This window comes from Leptidea sinapis, chromosome 42, assembly GCF_905404315.1.
Source record: "Leptidea sinapis chromosome 42, ilLepSina1.1, whole genome shotgun sequence".
NCBI lineage: Eukaryota > Metazoa > Arthropoda > Insecta > Lepidoptera > Pieridae > Leptidea > Leptidea sinapis.
The window spans coordinates 7146376-7163882 of NC_066306.1; the positions used below are offsets into that span (position 1 = coordinate 7146376).

Sequence of the window (17507 nt, forward strand, 5' to 3'; positions counted from 1 at the left end):
AGCTGTGGAGTAAAAGGATTTACGACAGAACCGTTTTTTTATAAAACATTTAAATTTATTTATAGATAATGCCTGAACAGTGGCTGGGACTTTATTATAAAAGTGTATACATTTACCCTTAAAGCTATTATGTAATTAACTTATACATTAATTTAATTTGCTTCGGATGATTTTTAAGCGTGATTGTGAGTCATGTTGTTTATTGTACGCCAATTAAAATAAATGATAAATTTTCGTGTTTATTTTATGATAATATATTTTTGTTTTAGAATTGGTCGGAGGATTCTCAGTCAGACCAGACCTCATGTTTAATACTAGTTATATGTATGCATTATTTCTACCTCACGAATTTCTTTTGGATGCTAGTTGAAGGTAATATTTAACTTATAATTACGATATTGTGACTTTATAGACATATAGACAAATCACGTCGTATGAAAACAAAGCTCAAATATGGAACATTCCACAAATTATAACATACTACGCTTGACTGCTACGCATATACATTGCCGCATTTACTCCAGTTATTTAAAACTTCTTGATCAATAAGCAGCAATGTAATACATTTTTTCAGTTCAGGTGACTAAATAACTAAATTTTAATTTTTACTCACGGCCGTTCCCAATTTACTTTCTACAGATAGAGATAAATATCTACCTTCTACTGTCAGTAATTAGCTGTCAATAAACTGAAGCTATCCCAATATACCCGATAAGTCATTCTTATCGCGTTATATTGGGACGCGTGAATTGCAATTTCCAGACAAACTTCTATCGCTGGTAAGCTATACGTCGTTCCATTGACAGTCAGCGTGTACGGATAAGGTGAGTTATCGTCGATAAGTTTATTGGGACAGAAAAGTCAACGATAGTTACGATTTTTATCTCAAGTAAGAGATAGACTGAATATTGGGAACGGCCGTTAGGCAGCCCCGCCTCTTATTACGTAGTATGAACATCCTCTTTGACATTTAATAGCATTGTTTGACTTTCAATTATTTTTTCAATAATAGTATTATATGAGTATGTAAGCATGAAAGACTCATCATACAAATGTACTACTACTATCAACCTACTGGTATTCGAACCCGGAACCTCTAACTTAGTAGCCAAGATCACTAACCAATGAGCTAAGTGGTAAATTTCAATTAAATTAATGTTAAAGTTTATAATACTAAACTCATCAATTTGTTTCAGGGCTTTATTTGTATATGTTAGTTGTAGAAACATTCACTGCTGAAAATATAAAACTCAAAGTCTATACAACTATTGGCTGGGGTAAGTTTTATAATAACTTATTTTAATATGTAATTATACTTCCTTACAAAGAAGCAATGTTGAAATAAATACCTTGTAAATAGAACTTTTATAATAAATACTATTGTTTATGGAAATACCTAATTATCAACAGTTGCGTGTACAAGACTTTATCTACACCGATAATATGAATCCTCTATAAAAGATTCTAAAACAGTAAGCTTACTGCTAACATTAAAAAAACCAGTCCTAGTAACCATCACATCATCCAAACGAGTGTTGTAATGTTGTACTGAATTTCATTACAACACTCGTTTGGATATGATGTAAAGGTTATTAGCACATTAGGTGTTTTAATGTTGGCAATAAGCTAACTAATTTAGAATCTTTAATAGAGGGTTTAAATAGTTACAGTATACTAACAAGTACTAGCTTGTTAGATCACTTTTATAGATAAAAAGTTCAGCCATCGAAACAAGCAACGATACTTGTATATTGTTTTTACGAGTTTCACAGACTTTAATCATGGGACAGTGACAAAAGCTTGTGGTGATTGGTACTGCCTGTTATGATTTTAAAGTAAAAAAACTATATTGTAAAATTTCCGGTGCTTGCCTTTTTATAATACTTTCTCCCTTTGCGTCATTCATTAATATGTATTTCAACAAGATTTTGGGAGTAATGTTCTATTGAAGGTCTATTCAGAACAGTTTATGCTTCTGCAACTAGAAACCGAGTCTTTCCAAATTGATCATAATTTTTTGAATACATCCTTCAGCTACAGTATCCCTTAGCCGATACGACAAATGGCCGGTTTCAATACGATTACAATTCTATGAATTTAATTGGTTAAAACGGCTTAACTCATGGTTTGTCTAGTTGGTACCCACTAGTGGCTAGTAAAATCCGAAACTAGTCGATACCAATCCCACAAACCAAAGCCGTTTTAAAGAAATAAAGTTTATAATATCTCACGTAAGTGTTAATATCCCATGATTATTTAAAATCTGGATTTTATGTAATGTAAATCAATCTATAAATCAACATGCATTATTTAAAATCTGGATTTTATGTAATGTAAATCAATCTATAAATCAACATGCATCTGTAAATCAATCCTGAATCTTCATTTAATGCAGATTCAGTCTTCTCATCTCTAAATTCATATAATATAGAAAATGCTTAGCTGTCATATTTATACAAATATCCAGGTAAAAATAACATTACAGAATTATATGCCGGAAGAAGTAATTATAAATTTGGAGTAACTTTACATTGCATTTATTAATAAGATAGAGGGGTTAGACATAAGGGATCTTTCTGCACATTTACCGCATGTGTGCGCAGATGTGTTGCTGGTATTTGCATTCGATGTAACAATATGCTCTAAGTTTATGCCGGCCAATTTCTATATTGTACTCTAATCTCTAATCAATTTCCACCTTTTCCAAACCAACCTACGAATCGATTTTCAAATCATTTATGGGAAGATAAAGACAAAAAGTTTACGCGAAGTAAAGTAAATTTGGATTAACTTTACTTCGCGTTTATTAATAGCACAGCATATGTTTACTCAGTAGCATACGTCACAGTAACTCTAGTTGAGAGTTTCGGTGATTGCCAACAGTTTTCAGTTCCTGAACAATGTACAAAGCTTACCAAATGCTGATTTCCTCTAACGGCAATCGAAATTAATAAAAGTGATAGATTATAAAAATAGAGTGATTCGTGCACCGACGATAACTACGAATACGTCATTGTTGACGCAATCGGCAGTGGCGATGAAATCAAACTACAAAAATTGTTATTGGCTCTGGATTCAGACGTAGATTACTCGCTGTTGACCATGACTATATTTTCAAAATTGCGGCAACCGTAAACTGACTCTTTTGTTGCTGTAACTGGCAATCTTTAATGAAAACTCTGAATTAAGTAACTTTATTATGCGATTCGTTACCTATTCAACATTTATCTACACCCATGCTTTAAAACCTCTATTAAAGATTCTGAACAGTTAGCTTGTTAGCTCACATTAAAACATCCAATTTCCTAATAACCATTACATATCCAAAGTGTTGTAATGTTGTACTGAATTTCATAACAACACTCCTTTGGTTTTTTTCGATCCCTTTATGCGCAAGGAGTTTTAACAGACAGCCACATTCTTATTGCTCGATGCGTGGTACGAGTATCTATATGAATTTCAAAAAAGAACATTTAGTTCACGCGCGTTCCACACTACCAGAACGTCGTGAGCCGTAAAAAAGAAGTAGGTTATTCGAATCGCCGCCATTTTTTCTTCGATATTTTTAATGTTTTGTTTACAAAAAATGAGCGATTCAAGTTTGACAGAAATTTAATAAATAATAAAATATTTTGCCGAGTACATCGGGACCTTCCAACATTAAAGAACAGAATATTCAAGTGAATTTTAATAATTGCACTACACAAAAAGTAAATTACTACTAATATACATATTTTTTTCATAAATACTTAGTTTATTTGTATATTATCAGTAATGGATGATATAAGGTTACTACTCGGACTGGCTGTTTTAATGTTAGCAGTAAGCTAACTGTTTCAGAATCTTTTAGAGGATTCATATTATGGGTGTAGATAAATTCTTGTATGCAACTGTTGATAATCAGGTATTAAAACTTACTGTTTACTTACTTTTTGAGTTTACAATAAAACAACACTAAATCTAAAATAAAAGCAACAATAATTGTTGTTTGTGATCAAGTACAGGTCTCTCACTCAGCATTGTGCTGCAGCAAGCTGCAGCGCTGGTTTTCAGTGGGAGCCTTACTTGGGTGCTATCACGGATACAGCCTGGTCAAGTTATTAATCAATTACTAAATAATATTAAAATTAAATGATGAGAAACAAAAAAATAACTAAATAAAATAAACGAAATACAAATAAAAATAAATAGGAAAATAGTGAAATAAAAATAGAATTATCAAGTTTTATTTTATGCTAACATTTATCGAGATACATAAATATTTGTACGTGGCCCAAGCTCCGTGCAATGCTTGTCATTCTCTTTTCATAATTTCGGTTTAAAGAACTTTAATTTCTCATTAAGACTGTCGTTACTTACATGAGAACATAAGATCAGTGAATGAGAGGCGAATTTGTTCATTGCTGCTTTCCGGTTTTTAAGGCGGTGGTCCAAGTTACAAGATATAGTTTATTTTTATTATGATAAGATGTTTTTATTCATTGCTTTGTAAATGATATAGCAGCCTTTTTTTGAAGATGTTGAGCGAAGTCGCTTCTCTAACAGTTTTCGGTAGCTTATTGTATAGCTGTGCTCCTGCAAAGGTTATATTATTTTTACCATAGTTGGTTCTAATACTAGGTAATACAAGGTGTCTGGCGCGACGTAATACAGATTTGTTGGTATTGTGTTTTGTTGTGAATGCTGTATTTGAGTGAATGAGTCTATGAGATATCTTAGATATAAGTATGCATGTGTAGTAGTTGTAAAATTGAGTAATGTTCAATAGTTTCGTTTCTTTGTAAATAGTTTCTGTAGGAGTTAAGTAGTCATAATTATGTAAAATTTTTATTATTCGGTTTTGTGGGGTTTGGATTGGTTTTATATTGGTCTTACCTGCATTACCCCATATTTCAATGAGGTAAAGTAAGTGTGGCTTAACTGGGGCATTATATATCAATAGTCGAGCTTGTTTTGGAATACACCGAACTATCTTCGACTTAAGTCGCTCTGGCTGCGACACTCCTCGATATTTTACATAGAAGAACGTAATTAATTTCTACACAATCTGGATATTTTACTTTTATAATCATACTATCACTTATTACGCACAAAGTTTTATTAGGTATACACAAAAAAATTATTGTTTTATATACATGTACGTGTTTATCTCTCTTGCATATTTCATCATATATTAATAAGTTAGTTATTGTAAAATGTTATTGTGTTACTGTTTTTTGGTCCTTATAAAGTAAAAAAAGTTGTTGACAGCTCCCAAGAGGTGAACAAAAACCTGCTCTTTTCATATTTTTTTATTTTTACTAAAATAAGGGACAAGACGAGCTTGAAGTTCAGCTGATTGCTGGTTCAGATGATTATTCTAAAAACCAAAAATTCTGAGCCGCAGAACAATTGCGCTCGTCACCTTGAGACATAAGATTTACTATTTATTAGTCACATGTTAAGCCTCATTTGCCCAGTAATTTCACTAGCTACGGCGCTCTTCAGACCGAAACACGATAATGTTTACACATTAAATAAATATTTTCTGTCAAAACTCAACTAATGTTTTAATATATAAAGAAAAAAAAAATTCACTCCCCTCGTCGTTCTTGCAGTGTTGTATTGTTTGTAAATAAAATAATCACTCTGTATATAAAGCAACAATACTTGGAGTGTTAATATTGAGGGTATTTGTAAGTTATTTAGTTTGTAATGGTATTCATAAAATTTCTTAGCACCAAAATGTTTATTTTTTTTTTTTTATGGAATAGGAGGACAAACGAGCGTACGGGTCACCTGGTGTTAAGTGATCACCGCCGCCCACACTCTCCTGCAACACCAGAGGAATCACAAGAGCGTTGCCGGCCTTTAAGGAAGGTGTATGCGCTTTTCTTGAAGGTACCCATGTCGTATCGTCCCGGAAACACCGCACACGGAAGCTCATTCCACAGCTTCGTGGTACGAGGAAGAAAGCTCCTTGAAAACCGCACTGTGGAGGACCGCCACACATCCAGATGGTGGGGATGAAATCCTAACTTGTGGCGTGTCGTGCGAAGGTGGAATTCGGCGGCAGGAATCAGGTTGAACAGCTCTTCGGAACACTCCCCGTGATAGATGCGGTAGAAAACACACAATGAAGCGACGTCTCTACGTAACGCCAAATGATCCAGCCGTTCACAGAGTACTGGGTTCCCGACAATTCGAGCTGCTCTGCGTTGCACGCGGTCAAATGGATCGAGCTGATACTGGGGTGCGCCAGACCAGAGATGACAGCAATACTCCATGTGAGGCCGGACCTGCGCTTTGTAGAGCGCTAGAATGTGGGCCGGCTTGAAGTATTGCCGTGCTCTATTTATGACGCCCAGTTTCTTTGAAGCCAGTTTGGCTTTGCCCTCCAGATGGCCACGGAATTGGCAATTGCACGAGATTTCGAGACCCAGTATTCCGATACTAGGCGAGGCTTTAAGGGAAGTGTTCTCGAAGAGCGGTGATACGGCAAATGGGGTTTTTTTAGTGGTAAACACGCAAACTTGAGTCTTCTGGGGGTTAAATTGGACAAGGTTCAACTTACCCCATTCCGCGACCTTCTCGAGAGAGGACTCGATAGAAGACACAAGTTTCTCCCGGCACTGGTCGACGTTTTCCCGAGAGAGACCTGCATGGCCCGTGTATATGGCATCACCAGTGCTGTCGTCTGCATAGCAATGCATGTTGGCGGTGTCCAACATATCATTGATATGCAGAAGAAACAGCGTGGGAGATAGCACACAGCCTTGGGGAACTCCAGCGTTCACGGGCTTGGGATTCGAGCAATAACCGTCGATAACGACCTGTATGCTGCGCCCAGTGAGGAAGCTGGAGGTCCACTTGCATAAGCTCTCGGGAAGCCCAAATGATGGAAGTTTTGCGAGGAGCGCCTTGTGCCATACACGATCAAAGGCCTTCGCTATATCCAGACCAACTGCCAGGCCTTCCCCCTTGCTTTCAATAGCCGCCGCCCATCTATGTGTTAGGTATACCAGAAGATCGCCAGTCGACCGACCATTGCGAAAGCCGTACTGCCGGTCGTTGATCAACTGGTGACCCTCAAGGTATACCAAGAGCTGGCGGTTAATTATGCTCTCCATGATTTTGGAGAGTAGGGAGGTAATCGCAATAGGCCTGTAGTTTGCCGGATCCGAACTGTCTCCTTTTTTTGGGATCGGATGGACAAGGGCTGACTTCCATGAATCAGGGACTACGCCTTTTGAATAAGAGTGCCGGAATAAACGCGTTAGCACCGGCGTCAACTCAGGGGCACACGTTCTAAGCACGATTGGAGAAATGCCATCCGGCCCGCTCGACTTCCTGACGTCCAACGAAAACAGAGCTCGCCTAACAGTTTTCTGTCGGAACTGTACTTCAGGCATGGAGCTCTGACACCGCGGGATGGTCGGCGGTGTTTTTCCGTTGTCGTCAAGAGTCGAGTTGGAGGCAAAAAGAGTGCACAGGAGATCGGCTTTCTCTTTTGCCGTACGGGCCAGGGTGTCATTCCTCATGTGCAACGGCGGCATGGACGGCTGGTTGAAATTACCAAGAGCAGCTTTCGACAACGACCAGAACTTGCGTGTTCCGGTCGGGTAACTGGAAAGCTGCTCGACAATTTTGACGACGTGCTTCGATTTCGCACGGGCGATTTGCCGCTTAAAAAATCTGGAGGCACGGTTATATTTCCTCTTCAGAACTTTGCAGTTCGGATCCTTTGAGCCCAGCGCCGCAACCCAAGTTCGATACGCCTGTTTTTTGCAGACAGATGCTGCTTTAACTGACGCATCGAACCAGGGCTGTGATCTGCCACCGATCGGTACTACAGAGCTTGGTATAAAAATATCCATGCCCTGCAGTATCACATCGGCTACTACAACGGCGCAGGCACTAGGATCATCCGAAGGGAAACAAACCCTGCCCCAAGGGTAGGATGCAAAAAAGGAACGCATCCTATCCCAATCTGCTGACTTGTAGTGCCAAACGCGGCGGGTCGCTGGTGGTCTGCGACGTTGGCGTCGGATAGGCACTACACTCCTGACCAGGCAATGGTCGGACGTTCAGAGAGGGGCGTCGACAGAGACCTGGTAACCATCGGGATGTGTAGTCAGCAGAAGATCTAATAAGGACGGCATGTGGCTATCCACATCCGGGAGCCGCGTCGGCGACTCAACCAATTGGGACAGACCATAAGCCAATGCAAAATTATGCACAGATCGCCCTGCGTAGTCTGTGGTACGTGATCCAAGCCATTCGGCATTGTGCCCGTTGAAATCACCCAAGACTACGATTTCAGCGGAGGGGATCTGAGCAAGCACGTCATCAAATGCCGCTTGAACGCAGCCCATGAGGTGATCCGTTTCTGCGTTACCACTATGGGACCTGTAGACACACGCATAGATGCGGACGCGGTCCTCTAAATCTACGCGGAGCCAGAGAGTAGACAGGCCCCTACCCTCAAAATTGCCGAGACGGCGACAGCAGATATCCTCCCTAACGTACACACATACCCCGGCATGAGGCATGAAATTATGCTCAATTTTGTACCCGGGGTACGTTAAATAAGACGTATCGCTAGGACGAGATATCTGCGTCTCCGTAAGGAAACACAAGGCCGGCTGCGACGTCTCAAGGTGGTGGTGGACGGCGTTTAAGTTGGAGTGAATTCCCCGGATGTTACAAAAGTCCACATTAAGCGTGGAGCGGGGTGCCGTGGTGTTGCTGCCCTGTTTGTCCTGTGACATACACGGTACTGTGCCCTCCCCAGAATACGAAGGGCAGCCCGAGCGCGAATGCTCGGGGAGGGATTCTCTGGCTCTACAAGAGCCGGTACCCTCCTGGGGTAATTTCTCTTTAAATACCAATGCTCTCATATTTTGTTGGGGGGGGGGGAAGGACGGGGGGGAATGGCCTCCGGTCCTCGACACTAACCTATGCGAAACATAGCGGCACTAGGCCGCTACTTCACGCCGGTATTCTGTGCGAGTGTGGTAAGTAACCCGGACGAGTCTGGCCCGATTGTGCTGACGTCATGAGACAGCAGCGTGACTCTCCCACTTTAAATGTTTTTGATTTTGTTTTGTTTTTCTTTTCTGTATAATTAATATTTGTGTGTAGTTTTAAGTTGTTTAATTTTTCTTTAAAATAAGTAATTTAATTTAAATAGTTATTATATGTCTTTCGACGCCCTTATTGTACACGGTAAAACTCAAATGAGTTTATGTATGTACAATAATTTTGTTACCTTTAATATGTAATGTGTTAATAAGAAATAAATTAAGACTAAAGCCTACAAAACAACATTGTATTATAATCTCCATTAGATTAAAATACTACAATCAATGAAATTGTAATGATCTATGTTAATTTTAGGAGCGCCAGCCATCTTTATAATTATATGGGTCATATCAAGGTGTTTCGTAACCGTGGTGCCGTCTACGGGACCTGATGGAGTAAGTATTATGAAATATGATCAAACAAATGTGTTAGTCACCTAGTCACCATAAACGATCATCCATAATTTTCCTTGCTACTTCTACTATACACGAAATGTATTATATATATGCAGTAGAAAATGTACAAGTCTTATCTGTCGAGTTGAATAAGCCGTGTAATGAGCGAAGAACTGTATTCTAAGTTATCGTATACAAGTCTCTTTGAGGATTGTAATTAATGTCACATTTGTAGCAGTCTCACAGAGAGGTTATTGTCGGCTTACATAGCCCTCCTTACAATCTGTAATCTATTATTCTATAGTGTTCATGCACAGAGCCGCCCACCAGATTCATTAAATATTCTTCAGTTAACCACATTTGAACAACGGCAAACTTAAGCCAGATCTCTCTTCTCTTTTACTCCTATCGCCACACTTACTCTTTCTCTTTCGTTTGTTAGCTCTCCATAATTTCAAATCCCTTTGGTAATAATTTAATAATAATTCCTTGGTGAATATCATTGCTTCTGATGCTTTGATTTTGTTTATATCATATAATTCCAATATAAAGTCTATCATGTGATATTAATTGTGTTCAAAACAAGATGAGTCTTTTGTGTCTATTCCACCTCGATGGTATATTTTACACTCGTTTATGGAATGGGAAGCAACTGACGGGGACTCTCCAGTATCTGCACCTTCCTTTTAACCGTTCACACCGAAGAGCTGCTCAGATCATCGACAATCAAATATTCTCCGATTGATCTCATTCATTGACGTTGCGTTGAGATGTGAGCTCTCTTCGAGTTTTGCTCGGATTCCAGCAAAATACATCAGGTCAAATTGCCAATTTTCACTTGCTATTCATAAAAAACGTCTTCCCCGACGAATGCTTTTACTTTCCATCATGAAAACTACTTTTATCCACTCTAATATAAAAAAAATGGATAAGCGCAAGTCGGACTCGCCCACCGAGGTTACGGCACATATAAAAGATTTTTTTTTAAACTTTGTCATAAATCAAAAACTATGCATCGTATAAATAATCTGTTTAAGCTTATGCCACTAAAGCCCTTTCATACAACACCCCATATAACACGGTTAACTTAATTCAAAATTTGGAACTCCGTTCCTTGCCCAATTTTTTATGATTTAATCACATCTAATATATAGAAGTTACGTGACACGTTGTTTGTCCTCGATGGACTCCTCAACTAATGAACGGATTTTAATGGGGATTGACAGGGAGCATATTTTACAAAATAATTCTTGGTGTTATGAAATATTATTGACAAATTCATAAAAAACAATATTTTATTTATTATGCACAGAACAACGTCTGTCAGGTCAGCTAGTTTATATAAAGTTTTTTTTGTGGTATAAGACGGTATTACTAGACAAATTTCAAAGTTCTAGGTCAGCGGAAAATGTCCTATAAATTTTGATTCTCTTAGGAGTATCGAAAAATACATTTTTTGCAACAAAAACGGCCGTATCTATTTTTTTACATAAACTTAGATGTTTGATTTCACAGCTTCTATAGTCTCTTAGATTTGAGTACATCGTTTTAATTTCAACTCGATACCTCCACGCGTTCCCGAGATAAAGGATCTTGACAGACAGACAGACGGAAAACAAAGTGATCCTATTAGGGTTACGTTTTTCCTTTTGAGGTATGGAACCCTAAACACTGATGTAGAATGAAATATTGTTTCAGCTGACAATAACAGGTGATGCGAAGATGTGCACGTGGATCCATGAGCATCAAGTGGACTGGATCCACAAGGCGCCCGCGTTAGTTGGTCTTGCGCTCAATTTGTTCTTTTTGATTAGGATTATGTGGGTAAGATTATATTTATAATACGCTACAAGTTGTACGACTTGTTTATTTATTTATTTATTTATTGCACCAACAAAGTTTACCTACACTAGTTACAAAGATAATTTGTATTATAATTTATCCCAGAAGTGAGGAATTATCAAATACTTATGATATACTGAATCATTAGTGACCCAGACTACTAAGTTAGCGGTCCCGGGTTCGAATCCCGGTAGGTGCAATCATTTATATGATGAATATGGATGTTTGTTTCCGAGTCATGGATGTTTATACGTATTTATGTATGTTTAAGTAAGTTTATTGTATTAAATATATCGTTGTCTTGTACCCATAGTACATGCTATGCCTAGTTTGGGGCAAGATCAACTGTGTAAAAAAAATGTCACTACATTATTATTATATTATTTATGATAAAATATAACAAACTGCTAAGATTAACAAGTTGATTTAATTCACAGGTGCTGATAACAAAACTTCGTTCTGCAAATACGCTGGAGACGAGGCAGTACAGGAAGGCGACTAAGGCACTACTGGTGTTAATCCCACTGCTCGGGATAACTAACTTATTAGTGCTCTGTGGTCCCAGCGATGACTCGTGGTTCTCCTACGCGTTTGACTACACGAGAGCTTTGATGCTTTCAACACAGGTGCGTTCCTAACCACATATTATTAGTATGTGGTAATATTATAAAGAAGATAGATTTGTGATTTTGTATGTGTGTATATTTGTCTGCCCGGAAACATGACTCGTGGGGCAAAACGGTCCTGGAATAGAGGCTTTGGCGCTAAAAAATAATTATGTTCTTTAATAAGCAAATATCGTAGTCAATATTGGCTTACAATAGATTGCTGTTATACAACGCAACTTGTTAATTTTGACATTCACTAACACACCACTATTGATTTAATTATTAGGTAACTAACATGTCTCAGATTTAAGAATACTAAATTAATATTACACAAATAAAATTTGTGAAACAAAATTTTATGAACGATGCGGGACTCGAACCCACAATTCCGGCGTTCCGTGCCGCTGCTCTAACCAACTGAGCCAACCGTTCGAGTGACGTATCGTTATAAAATCTTGTATGCTTTGTTCAACGTATTCCGTCGATCTTGACCAGATCGTCGGTCCATCTAGTGGGGGGCTAACAAACACTGCGTCTTCCGATACGTGGTCGCTATTCGAGGACTTTTCTGCCCCACCGGCCATCTGTCCGTCGAACTGTGTCCTACCCATTGCCAATTCAGTTTCGCAATCATTTGGGCTATATCAGTGACTTTGGTTTTCCTACGAATCTCCTCATTTCTGATTCGATCTCGCAGGGAAACTCCGAGCATAGCCCTCTCCATTGTCCTCTGAGCGACCGTGAGCTTTCTCATTAGGCCTTTTAAACTATTTGCTTCTCCAAAATTTTACCATTCGTATCGAAATTAGGGGATCTGAATGGGAGCGAAATACGAGTATACTGTGTCAGACTGTTTTAATAAGGTCGCTTATTGTTGTCGGATTTGTATAGCAAGGCTTCTGTTTGCGGCAGTTGGATTAAGACGTTATAAATACATCTAATCTAGCACTTACAAAAACAAAAATATCGAAACAAGAACAGAAAGACATTGATAATTATGGTATTGCACTTATTTGAAAATATATAAATATTAATTTAAAAGGCATGTTTTTCTTCAAAATTGTTGCTTTTGGAATTCTTTTTGATGGCATTTCTAATATACTAGTACCACTTCGGAAACAAATGGCGCTCTGAGAGAGACGAAGCGGTGCAAGAAACTCTCCCAGCATTCTTTTTTTGCGCTCTTCTGAATGAAATATACGTTATTGAATTGTCATTGCTATTACTATTATTATAAAAAAATCATAATCTAGTCCCAGGCTCTCGGATCACTTAGATATTGAGCTGTGGAGTAGTAGGATTTACGCCAGAGCCATTTTTTAATATTTAAATAACATTTAAATTTGTTTATAGATAATGCCTGAACAGTGGCTGGGACTTTATTGTAAAAGTGTATACATTTACCATTAAAGCTATTATGTATCTTATGAAGCCTTGTAGAATTAGTTACATGCAATCCCTTATTTCAAGTGTTATAATAATGAAAATCATTATTAAGAGCAAAAAGGTGACGATTTTGGTGAACGTATATTAAATTTTCATAAATGTTCTGACAATGAACAGTCATAATATTTCTTTCTATAAATTTTACTTTGATTTTTTAGAATAGAAGACTCGAACCCACGACCTCTCGCGTTCCGTGCGAATGCTCTTCCAACTAAGCTAACCGTTCGAGTGACGCATCGTCATAAAATCTTGTATGCTTTGTTCGACTCTCAGGTTGTGATTGTTGTGTTCGAGACCCAAATCGTTCATAAAATTTTGTATTCAAATTTTATTTGTGTATTAATCCTAGAAGTGAGTTATCACTTTAAAAACATAACAAATTGTTTGTTACAAATAAGTTTAAGCATCTATTAGTTCAACATAATGATTTAGACATAATATTATAGAATTTAATGGAATAATTTTGCTTAAAGTCGCCAGAGGTTCAAATAAATTCTTCCATTACATCTTACCGATTTCGAAGTGTCGGTAAAATATGTTAAAACATCTTTGACATTACTTTATTAACCTCAGTGAATAATATTTTATTTTATTTAAAGCGTTTTATTAAAATACCGTAATATTTTTATTTATCTTTATTAGGGATTCACAGTAGCTTTATTCTACTGCTTCATGAACACTGAAGTGAGGCATGCTATACGATACCACGTGGAGCGCTGGAAGACTGGGAGAACCATCGGTGGCGGCAGACGAAGAGGAGCTTCCTATTCCAAGGACTGGTCACCAAGATCTAGAACCGAGAGCATTCGGTAGTTATATTTTATGTCAATCTTAACATCCCCCCCACCTTGATTATTATACGAGCACTGGGGAAGTTCGGAACAATCTGCGCTTCGCAATCCATACATTTGTTTCTGACCCAATTGAATTGAAAATAATCAAATTCACGTACCGTTTCTGATAAGAAATTAATACTTAATTACACACGCAACCAGGAAAAAACTAAAAGATTACCAGATAAATACTCACCCTCTGGATGTCTGAAAAGGGGCGCACAAGGGTAGAGATATATATATATATATATATATTGGTTTTTATGGTAATAATCTTTCTTTATTTAAGGTACTTAACTAATCTATGACACTTGTTAAATAACTATCCTTAATGGTTCTAATGGTGAGTACGCGGATCTCTACTATTAATTGGTTATAATGGTTAAAATGGTTATTCGGACCGGCCCTGTAATGGTTATAGACGAATGGTTAATGGTAACTGGGACTGGCCTGATCAATGGTTAAACGCGTACTACCTAACTGAAGGCAACATATACTCGTAGCTGTAAGCAATTAATTTTATCTACTAAGCAATATTTGTAATATAACGCTGTTCGATGGATTTACTTCGAACAATGTCTGTTTAGTAAAACAAACGCTACATGGAATGAACATAAGAATCTAGTGATTGTAAGGTGTACAAGTATAACAAGACAGGCTCCTGTGACTCCTCTGATTGTGCATAAAAGGGTGACGGGGTTGACGGCTGGCTCGTTTTTCTGCCTATTACATAAAAACCAAACACTTATACCACAATATCAATTTATATATTCACAGTATGTTAGTGAAAAAACTTTACTGTGAGAATTAGTTTCATTTGCTATCCCAATAATTGATAAGAGTAAATATTTATACAACAGCCACAAGAATCCATCAACATCGGCATGACAAGCTAAATATTGTTGTCCAAGAGGTTTTAATTTGCATGACGCATGAGACACAACTATCTGGTGTTTATTATCTGCCTTTGAATAGAAAACTGCAAGTAATAATTATTTAGTTTTTTCAAATCATCTATTGAACAAAATTCAATAATTAAATACGTTTTATATGGGTTTTTAGTACAACAATAGAGGCAACTAAAATGTAATATTATTAATTTTGAGTTTTTATAATTCTCATATAAAAAGCAATATAGCATATTAGATGCATGTTTTTGTATTTACATCAATAAAATTATGTAAAAAACATATTTTGTGCTACTGTGTAGCTTTTTTTATGACAATTACATTTAAAATTTCTTATTTATATAAATTTTCCTTTAATAGGCTCACGGTGTGAAGACAGCACTTAAATGCCACCAAGTCATAATCCTATACTTACCGCCTCGACTTCACTGCACTTACGAAGAAAAGCATTTGTATAAGTGGAAAACGCTTGCATGCACCTCAAAATAAATTGTTTTATTACCTGCTTATGTTTGTGTATTATTTTCCTTCCATTTTTTTTTATTTAATTTGCATGAATATTAGTTTCTCATTTGCATGAATTATTAATGTTAGCATGTAGAAAACATGAATTTTGTATGTTTAGGACACCAGATTAGGGATTGGTAGTGGTAGTTGCCGCACTTTGCGACCATGCCTGCGGTATCTAGTTGGAGCGCAGCGGAGACCAATCCTTAAGCTAAGTTTATGGCATTTCACACTATAAAAATCGCATCTCCGCCAAGCGTCTTTATTCATTTGTTTCGAATACTATATTTATAATTTTTAATAAAATTTTACAACAATTCAATCAGTTATTACTACTACTTACCTGATTGATTGAAAATTACCATACAGTATGAGTGGTGATTTAGTAACGATAACGATAAGGACGAGTACTCGGTACTCGATTCTTGTTCACATATCGTTATCTGATAAAAATAAGTACTCAACTTTTGAACAAATTTCATTGAGACTGTAAATAATAAAGTGTGAATGCGTCACTGCACTACGTAACAATTTCGTTAGTTAAGCGCGAGCGCCGACAGGTCCGTGTCTCCGCCCTCCGGTTTCACTTTTCCGCACCCCGCGAATGCCCGGTAACATTATCTATGGACATGACGTCGATGACGTCACATCGTCGCTTTGCTACGGTGTGCAATAAAATATACAGCGATTTATTTGGTCAGTATTATAGATTGATGTGTTGTGTTTGATTATTATTATTATAATGATAAAAAATCAATGAAAGAATATGGGTTAGGTAATTAAAGATTTTATTTTCTGGTTGAACTATAATAGCGACATAGAACAAAAACTATAGAACTATTAACAACAAAAGTCAAAACGTAACAGTGAAAAAATCAAAAAACAAAGCAGTGATAGCACGAATATATCACGACATGTACCTAAGGGTAATGAAACTGCAGACCGTACTGACGCGACGAGACGAGCGCAAGGGGGTGAAAGGGGAACGGGAGGGGACTGCAGGTTCCAGCGAGGTCCAGAGATAAAGTGGCTGTTTAGTAACGTATAATCTATGAACATGTGCGGTGCCCATTATTATTTAACTTTTGGTTTGGTTTACTAAAAATTCAATAAATATTTATTGTAAATGTTATTTTTTTACGTCCCCGTATGTCGTTATTGTCTCACTAGTAATCCTGTATAAAAACTCACATCCCTAAGATCACCATCACCAACGAATCACCAAAAATCAATCCAAATATATGCCATTTATTAGAAACTAGTAGTTGCCCGTTGCATTTGCAACTAAAGGTTTTATCTGAATAAAATGTTTAACCGAGAGAGTTGTCATACTGAAATATGCAGGGCAAGCCTGTCAGCCATTAAGTTGGCATAGCGACATCCCATTCTGCACGGACGCACGCCAAGAAAGGGAAAATATTAGTAGGACTATTAGAAATACTTCAGAAACTGCATGTACCTATTAAGTTTATGTCAAGCATGTATCCAAAAAGGCTTCGGGTTTGTAGACGATGCTGGGATGATATAAATATTAAAATTGTATGTTTTAATTATTTGTTTCTTCCGATAACCGCTACAACCTCCATGAGTTTTCCAAATGGATTTAAGCGGCTGGACCTCAACTTATTACGTTTAGATCTTAAATTGTAATGACCATATATACCATTGTAGAAAATTTAATCCAACACAATAAAGTTGTCTGAAAAAAATAAGCCGTCTAGGAGCTTTCAACGAAAACGCTGTGTAAGCCCTTTGAAATGTACCAAATTAATGTATGGTGGAATTATGTATTTTATGTAGATCTACAGAAAAGTCCGCGATGACATATGTCTATCACTTAATGATAACATACTATATATATGGATATATAGTATGTTATATATTAATTTTTTTAACTATTAACAT

The 17507-nt window shown here is 37.1% G+C and overlaps 1 protein-coding gene across 1 annotated transcript in view; it reads left to right on the forward strand.

Annotated features, from left to right (window-relative positions):
• LOC126976841 (diuretic hormone receptor) overlaps positions 1–15604 on the forward strand; it is a gene marked incomplete at its 5' end in the record, with an annotated part of 35682 nt that extends 20078 nt beyond the window's left edge. Inside the window, 7 exons of the mRNA XM_050825468.1 lie at positions 270–372; positions 1197–1277; positions 9379–9458; positions 11157–11282; positions 11738–11926; positions 13997–14163; positions 15456–15604. Of these exons, the coding sequence (XP_050681425.1) occupies positions 270–372; positions 1197–1277; positions 9379–9458; positions 11157–11282; positions 11738–11926; positions 13997–14163; positions 15456–15468 (759 nt within the window). The remainder of the gene's footprint in view (positions 1–269; positions 373–1196; positions 1278–9378; positions 9459–11156; positions 11283–11737; positions 11927–13996; positions 14164–15455) is intronic.
• Between the last annotated feature and the right edge of the window lie 1903 nt (positions 15605–17507).